At 37.6% G+C, this 9,099-nt stretch overlaps 1 protein-coding gene across 1 annotated transcript; it reads right to left on the bottom strand.

The window, feature by feature from the left end:
• Window positions 1-7,861: 7,861 nt before the first annotated feature.
• LOC136248436 (uncharacterized) lies at window positions 7,862-8,710 on the bottom strand. The gene has a single exon (XM_066040218.1). It carries the CDS (start codon window positions 8,708-8,710, stop codon window positions 7,862-7,864), a length of 849 nt encoding a protein of 282 aa, XP_065896290.1.
• Between the last annotated feature and the right edge of the window lie 389 nt (window positions 8,711-9,099).

Below are 9,099 nucleotides of genomic sequence, written 5' to 3' on the forward strand. Positions count from 1 at the left end.
GTTAGCAAATTGCAATTGTATTTGCATTTATGGGGTTTCTGAATTTGCTGTTGTGATAGTCAACTTATTTCTAGATCTGCCGGGTTACGAAGACTGATCTGTAGCTAGCTACAAATACCAGCACCATAACCCACAGCATGGGGTCATATCAGAAGGTAACTGATACCGATTTTACATTCACAGACAAAAGTGCTATAGCTACCTTATAAACTTGCAAAACTGAGACAGTTGGTAGCTAGCTACTAAAGCTGATAACTCTAACCATTTAAACCAACTAACACTAACACTTTTTGAATCACATAATAAATTCGTTTTAAAATATAAAACTACATTAATCACCTCTGATAGCCATAGTGCTATTACCTGAATAAAACAAAACCCACAATTAAAACTTTTGTAACTAAAGATGCAACCCACAATCGAAACCTTTTCTTGAAGAACTCTTGATGAAAAGGAAGCTAAACTCTCCTGGAACAGAGTTGAACAATAGGTATAGTTACATAGACATTATTTGTGTTGGTAGTGATGCATAATTCCTGAAATAAGTCTGCTTTTGATACACAGAAGATTTAGGGTTTTATTAGCCAAGTACTAACTTAGAAAGGAAAGGAGAGGCTACAGCCCCCCCCCCCCCCCCCCCCCCTAAATCCGCCCCTGTCTTATGACTTGCTGGGTATAGATGTCTTTCAAATCAGCAGCAATGATTTCTGTTTAGTGGTGAACTATCTGACTGGGGTCAGGTGTCACCAAGGATTTATTTAAGGCTCTTGCTTTTTGCTTTGCTGGTATATTAATGATCTGCTGATTTTTATCGATTCAAACACTCACTTTTGGATTTGTATGCTGATGATGCTGTAACCATTCATACCTGAGAGAACTGAACTGGATTTGATAATATTTAAACACAGTCAAGAACTGCACAGCCAACAATCCACAGCATCCAAGTCAGACTGCAAGAATGTCTCTACTAATGCTCATAGGAAGTCGAAGAAAATTTGAATAAATCACTTAATGTTTCAGTTGGAGGCACTTTACTGGCTCAGTTTGATACCTAGTTATAGGTGACCCTGGACCTTATGCTCATCTCTAATGTCAGTAATGTGGTCTCAACAGTAAGATATTGAATTGCTTCACTATTGGTCACTGCCACCAGTGGTACTCCATGTATTTTATGCTGCTTTTGTGATGCCTTTGCTTGATTATTATGACGTTGTTTGGTGTCCTACTACTGCTAAATTGACTGAAAGAGTACATTTTAATTTTATTAAGAAAATGTTGTCATCTATTACCTCCAGATTATCTTTTACTTTATCAGAGCGTCAATGATACCATATCGCTATTCAAGTTTTTAAATCCATACACAAATTTTCTCCGTCATATTTACAAGATATTTTTGATACTCTAAAGATGTGACTGGTCATGTTGGCCATGATATCAATTGTCCCTTTATTCCCAGGATGTCTACCAATTTTGGGCAAAGGTCCATTTATTATTGTGGGTGTGTTCTGTGGAACAATCTACAATCAACTGTTGTGAAGGCTACTACTCTTTTACCATTTAAAAATTGTATTAGCATTAATATTAATTCTTTGTATTTGCTTTGTGTGTGTGTGTGCATGTTTATTTTTGGTGTTGTATCTATAGTTGTATTTGTGTTTTTTATTTTCTTCATTTGCTTACGGGCTCCAATAAAAATCATTATCTGGTTACCAAGTGGACCCCCTGTTAATAATTATAAAATGTGCCGAATCACTTGTGAATGTACTATTATATAAGACTATAATTCTCACAATGTTTTCCAACTTATAGAATGGCAAGGATATTGAAACGCCTTCATCTGAATGCTTCTTGCAACAAGACTCCAATTTGTGATAATAGTCACACAAGCACTAGTCTATTCTCATGATTTCAGTCTCAGCCTTTATAAAGTAAACAGGGTAGTATACCTCATCCACTATGGTTGCTTTGATGGAAGTGGTTTGCTCTTTTGAAGTTTGGATTGGGATTTGAGTACCGTGTAAGACAGCCGTATGGCTGATACAACACAGGGGGTGCAACTGCACAACCCCAAATAATAAACACAATACATTGTAAAATTATATGATGTTCGGATGAGCCGCTAGTCATACATGTGGAGAGTTATATTCTAGTCATACTCTTAATATTACTACTAATGGTGATATCAACACAAACACTACTAATCACTGTAACGTTGACAATTTGATTAGAATTACCCCACTTATTGACTCTAGCTCTCCCAAAACTCAATTAAAATTTACCAATAGTAAACTTCATGTACTTCTCTGGAATGCACGTAGCCTAAAAAAACAAATCAATGCTTTTCAGTCATTTATTATTCTAATAGTTTTGACATAATTGCAATAACAGAAACATGGCTCACTGATCACGTTTACACGAATGAAATATTCCCATCTAGATACACTGTTGTAAGAAGAGATCATGATGGCAGAGGAGGTGGTGTGTTGCTTGCTCTTAAAGACTCGTTTAACTTGACTCAGCTCCCCTCTCCAAATGAACTTGAAATAATATCTGCTGAAGTTGACTCTAGTTTTATTGTTTGTCTCTTGTATCGTCCGCCAAACTCCTCGGACCAACACAATTTTTCAATGATATCCTATCTTACTTCATTGGACAGCACCAAGAATTTAATACTACTTGGAGATTTCAACTTACCCGATATTGACTGGGATATCTACAGTGGTTCTTCCTCTTTGGCTGATGACCTAGCAGAATTTGCATTCAATCATAATTTAGTACAACACATCAATGGCTCCACACATTCTGCTGGGAATACTTTAGACATAGTCTTATCCAATATTAACAGTCTGTATCATGCTTATACATACTCAGTTTTACCATCCGGTCTTTCATCAGATCACTACATAATAACTCTCCTTATTGATCATTCCTCCAACAGGCCTACAAGGGTTTACAAACAAAAATTTGATTATAACAATGCTTCCTGGGATGACATGAATGAGTTCTTCACCCAATACGACTTTGTCTTAGCACTAAACTCCAGCAACACCGAATTTATTTGGCTATTCCTTAAGACAGCAATTAACAGTGCGTTAAATCTCTTTGTACCAAAATTACCTGTTAAAGAATCTAATCAACCCAGATGGTTTAACTCAGCTATTCGTCATAAAATTAAGTGTCTCCGTACCTCCAAAAGACAATTTACAAGACACCCTACTACCAGGAAAAGACTCAAAGTAACTAATTTACAAAACGACCTACAACAGATGATAATAGAAGCCAAGGCCAATTATGAGACCAATCTTGCACTTAGTTATGCTCACACAAACAGTAACAAAATCTTTCAGTATATTTCTAGCATCAAGGGTCGAGAAAACTTTCCAGCCAACATGACTTACAATGATGACTGTGTATCCTCAGACTCAGATAAAGCTCAATTGTTCAACAACTACTTTTATTCTATATTCTCCACATCTGATGACGTACCAACAAATGAAACAGATTATCAGCCCAGATCTCCCATTGTACAAGACATTGATTTCTCTAATTCTGATGTCCTTGAACTGCTCACAACCTGGATGTCAGTAAAGCATGTGGTATTGACAGCTTCAGTCAAAAAAATTTTAAGTATTGTGCCCTACCATTACTTCAAGTGATTTGCCATCTTTTTCGTACAAGTTTATCATGCAGCACCATACCCCAGGACTGGCGCACCCACTGTGTGATTCTTATATACAAATCTGGAGATAAGACTTCTGTTTCCAACTACAGACCCATTTCACTGTTATGTATTCTCTCCAAGGTAATGGAAAGATTAGTGTACAACAATATTATTGATCATGTACAGAAACTCTCCACTAAATGTCTATTTGGTTTTCTTCCCAAAAGATCTACATTACAACAATTGTTGGTATTTGCTAAAAACGTTTTAGAGCCTAAATGTGAAGTTGATGTCGTGTATATGGATTTTCGAAAAGCATTCGATACTGTTTCTCACGATCGTCTTTTACAAAAACTATGGGCTGTTGGAATAACTGGAACAGTTTGGAAGTGGTTCCAAGCGTATCTGAAGCAACGATACCAACGCGTCAAGGTTGGGGACTCGTTTTCAGATCTATGTAATGTTTTATCAGGAGTTCCTCAGGGAAGTGTCCTTGGACCCTTACTGTTTGTCATTTTCATCAATGATTTACCCGAACATATTCAATTCGCAATTCCCTTTATCTTTGCAGATGACACTAAGTGTCTATGTAAGATTAGATCTTCTGATGACACTGAGAAATTACAAACAGATATCAACAATGCCTTTATCTGGAGTATTACATCAGAACTATTTTTTAATTATTCCAAATTCGTTCATCTTCGCTTCTGGGCCAAAGACTCATTAGACCATTCAATTTATAGCATTAATGGACAGCCAATCCCTCGTTTATCACACCACAAAGATCTTGGGGTAATATTCACATGTGACTTCAACTGGACAGCCCACTATTCATCTATTTCTGCAAAAGCTTATAAAATTTTAGGTCTTATCAGGAGAACTTTTAAAACCAATTGTATGGAAGCCAAGAAAAACTTGTACATCTCATTAGTAAGATCCCAACTAATCTACTGCTCACAAATGTGGAGACCGCAATTAATAAAAGACATAACATCACTAGAACGCATACAGCGAAGAGCAACTAAGTATATTTTAAATGACTACACCTCTACCTATAAATCCAGACTGGAACAACTAAACCTCCTACCACTAATGTACATCTATGAAATAAATGACCTTATGTTCTTAATAAAATCATTGAAATCGCCATCAGACAACTTTGAAATTAGAGACCATATTACCTTTACCAGTAACTCTACTAGATCAGGGACACATCACAAGCTAACCCATCCTAGAACAACATCAGCGGTACAGCGTCACTTTTACTTCAATAGAATCACACGACTTTACAACTACCTCCCAGCTATTAACATTTCATTACCAACTAACATTATCAAATGCCAATTAATCCAACACTTATGGACTCATTTTTACAATAATTTCAATTCTGATCGATCCTGCACTTTTCACCTTCTTTGTCCATGTCATCGTTGCTCCAGTGTGCCTATATCTGTAAACTTCAATGAACTGTAACTATAATTCTGTAATTAACGGTAACTAAAATTGTTTATTTATTAATTTTTTTTTCACCTTGGATGTCAGCACCTGTTGCTGGCATACCTTCAGCATGCAATTTTGATTTTACTTGCACACATGCTGTAAAGCTAAATAAATAAAATAAATAAAGGATAGAAAAACCGGCTCTAATGGTAGGCATTAAGACCGATTTTTAAATTTTGGAAAAACGGGCTTTTTATATGCTCATTATAGATAGAGTATTAATTGCCAATCTCAGAAATATATAGTTTGTTGGGTTGGAATTAGCTACTTTGGCATACACAGTGCTTAAAAACTAGTGAAAACAATATTTCAGTGAAGACAACAATGTACTTTAACTACAAAACTAGCTACCTTAACTACAAAACTAGCTACCTTAACTACAAAACTAGCTACCTTAACTACAAAACAACCTTAATTAAAAAACTGAAAAAGGAACATTTTTTTCTCCAGGGCTCCCCATGCACAATTGAATCAGGAAGCCATCTAGCAATCTGGACTATCTTGAAACTGCAGTTGCTTCTAGCTGCAAGTTTAATGAGAGTAACTTCAGGTCTTATTGGATCTTAGCGATCTTGGTATGCTTTGTGGTGAGCAAATATGTTTCACCTACTGCACACTTCTCAATACAATGGTGCATACCCATAGGCAAGTGGCTATATCTCAAGTTGGTAAAAACTTCAAGTTAGCAACTTATAAAGGTAAACAACTAAAGTGGAGGTGCCACAATGATGCAACAATACTTAAGGTGGAGTTGTGGTTTCAATTATGACATTGTTATGCCAACTTTGAAGTGGTTTATACTTTTGAGCTGATGACACAGCCATACTGGTTCTACTAGATCTTCTGGAATCAAACTACACCACAAGACAGCCCATACCAATGCAGCTACGAACTCCTATTTTTTTCGCCTACCTTGACTATGGAACTCTTTACCAATAATTGATCATACACAATCACTAACTGTAATAAAACAGAAATTGAAGAAATTTTTATGAAATCATTTCCTAGCTAACTTTGACAATTCACCCTGTTGTTTCCATTACCTTTGTCCCTGTTCCCGTTGTTCCAAGAAACCTGCATCTAACAATTTTAACCACTTGTAACTAAGTAATACTATGTAGATGTTAGTGTATAGTTATTTTAAATGTATGTTAGGCTATCAGTGTAGGTCACTGGTAGACCCTCAGAATTTTATTCTATAAAGCATTATTATTATTATTATCAGAAAATTGCTCTGGAGCTGAAAATCGCTAACCCGAGTGAAGTATAACTATGCACTTTAAAGTAAGCACCACTCAGCAGCGGCGGAGCAAGTAGTTGATATGAGGGGGGGCTGGGCTGACCCAGACTTATTTCTATAGTTTGGTAAGGTGAGACAAAAAAAAGGTCACAACCAACTGACAAGAGCTTTCCACCTCATCAGCTACCATTTTTAGCTGATAAACTACATAAAAATCCTTACATAGCTCGCTACACACTGACTACTTTATTAGAGTGACTGCTCTATTAGAGTATCTCGATCTTTATCACGGTTTTCAGCCCCACTCCAAGAAAGACAATTTCGGTGTGATATCATTCTGAGGGGGGGGGGGGGCTTCAGCCCCCTAGCCCCCCCCCCCTTTCCGCCGCCTATGAGCACCAGTGACTACCTTCCACCCGACAGTACGTTTTTTAAAGTTTTAAAGTATTCTACATACATTACAAGGCTTGAAAAGATTACAAAACAAAACAAAACATACTTATATGTAACGCGCACGTTAAAACTAAGATTTTCATGATGATCAGCATGTGGAAAAACCCCACAGCGATTTTCATCCTCATTGGAGCTCGGACGACACTTTTTTTCCCACCAACAAATATCACTTACAATTCCTCCATACTACCTACCAACATCACGATCCACGAGACAGTACCATCCACTGCACTACATCTTACCACATGTATCTACCACAGCACACCAAAATAGTAGCTATTTTTCAAGAACAATTAATGATTGGAACTCCTTACCAGTAGATCTTGTTGAAGTTGCAGATGCTGACATTTTTAGAACTGGACTACAATCATTATTGTAATTGTGTTACATGTATTCGGGCAAATCTGAGCACACCAGCAGGGCTGACTGCTCAGTAATAGTAATAATCATAATCATAATCACGACGGAACAATCCCAAGTTAAACACGAGTTGTCATTTTGTGCCAGCGTTCTATTGGGGTATATACGGAGAATTTTTTATTAAAAAATCTCGGATACTGGAATGCCTATACTAATGGCACACCCATGCATCCACCACACTGCAACTCTAAGCTCTATTTTTAAAAAAAGTAGTGCATGGTATCGCATGCGCAATACCGCTACGCCTTAATTCGCACTAAAAATACATGCAAGAAGTGTTGAAGTTTTGTAACTACAATAATTATGTTGCATGCTGTGCATATACGTAGCTAGTTAATGCCATAGCTATAAATATTATATAGGGGCGCTATATGCCCCTCTAAAACTATGCATGCATACGCATGTATAGCTATGAGTGGCGAGGGCATAGCAGTAATCAAACTTTAAAAATATACATACAACCTATATTATATATTGCTAAAAATTCACGCTATAGAAAAAAAACAACCTATTGTTAAAAATAGCTATAAACCTAGATTACAAGCACCCTCGAGTAAACAGTCAGCAAACCGGCTTGCAGTCAGTCTTCAGTTTTTTCCATTGTTGCAGTTCGTAACTTGGTTGGAGCAAAAATCTTTTAAGTCAAGGCCGACAGTGCTTTGAAATGATGCCGCTATCTTAGTATATGCACTACTGGGAAGGCTAGTACTACGTGCCATAACCATAGCTCCCTCGTAGTTCCAGTCCGCAACAGCACCACAGTAGTAGACCAGCACATATGACCCATCATCAGCTTTATCTACGACCCACCATGTAGCATTGTTGGCTGCTCCTGCAAAGTCGTACGTGAATGTAAAGCCCTTTCCAGGTGGTTCAACAGGCATTTCAATTTTCGCTGAAACAGCTTTATGGGTACCATCAACAAGGGTCACAACAAATGATGGAGCAAACTGCCAAGTAGTGTCGCTCATTGATTCGAAATGCTGATGGACGCAGGCGTAGCAATCAAAGACTGGATGATATCCACGAACTACCCTCCAATCACCTTGAAGGTCTTTCACAGAAAGTTGCTTTGCTGGTTTTGCACTTGCCGCTCGACATGTGCTTGGTATGGGAGGAAGCTCCATGCAATCGTTGCTGGCAGCGCAGGTCATGAATTTGTCGGAATTATCATCAGTATAAGTGAACTGGCACTTACTCGTGCAATTTAGGACATCATATTTCCCCTTGGTGGTGTCTTCATCCCAATGAGCTATGCACTTAGCACTACATATCAAAAAATCTTGACAATTCTTTTCTTTGCATGCTACCATTTCGCTGTAGCAGTTATCGTAGAGACAAGGCAGGTTGAAACCTCCTCCTGAAGCAAAAGGTACTGCAGCTGCCGCTGATATCACAGCGGCAAAAGCAATGATCCATGCACAGCTTAGCCTCATATTTCTAGTATAGCTATATAGGTAGATTTGAACAACTCAGTATAGTGTAGTCTACAGTTTTGTCCACTAGCTCTTGAGTGTCGCACGATCGTTTTACTGTTTATATAAACGATGTGTTATATAATAGGGCGCATATAGTCTATATTAGTAGCTTTACGTAAACTGTGACGAAATCCTTTTTTTGGTAAGAAGATCTTCATTTTCACCCTTTTCAGTATTAGCGAGATATTTACGCCTGTCAACGCAAAGTGGTCCAGGAATACTGAAATGGTCTGGTCGGATCAGTCTCAGTTAGGCTACTCCAAATAAATTCTTTGTTTCCCGTCCACCGCCCGCATCTGGTTACTGCCAGCTCTAAATATTCCATTATTCCGTATTCTTCCATTATT

Source organism: Dysidea avara, chromosome 3, assembly GCF_963678975.1.
Source record: "Dysidea avara chromosome 3, odDysAvar1.4, whole genome shotgun sequence".
Classification (NCBI taxonomy): Eukaryota; Metazoa; Porifera; class Demospongiae; order Dictyoceratida; family Dysideidae; genus Dysidea; species Dysidea avara.

What these genes read in the sequence shown, in the direction of transcription:
- LOC136248436 (XM_066040218.1), bottom strand. Translation starts at nt 8,710, where the DNA reads ATGAGGCTAAGCTGTGCATGGATCATTGCTTTTGCCGCTGTGATATCA.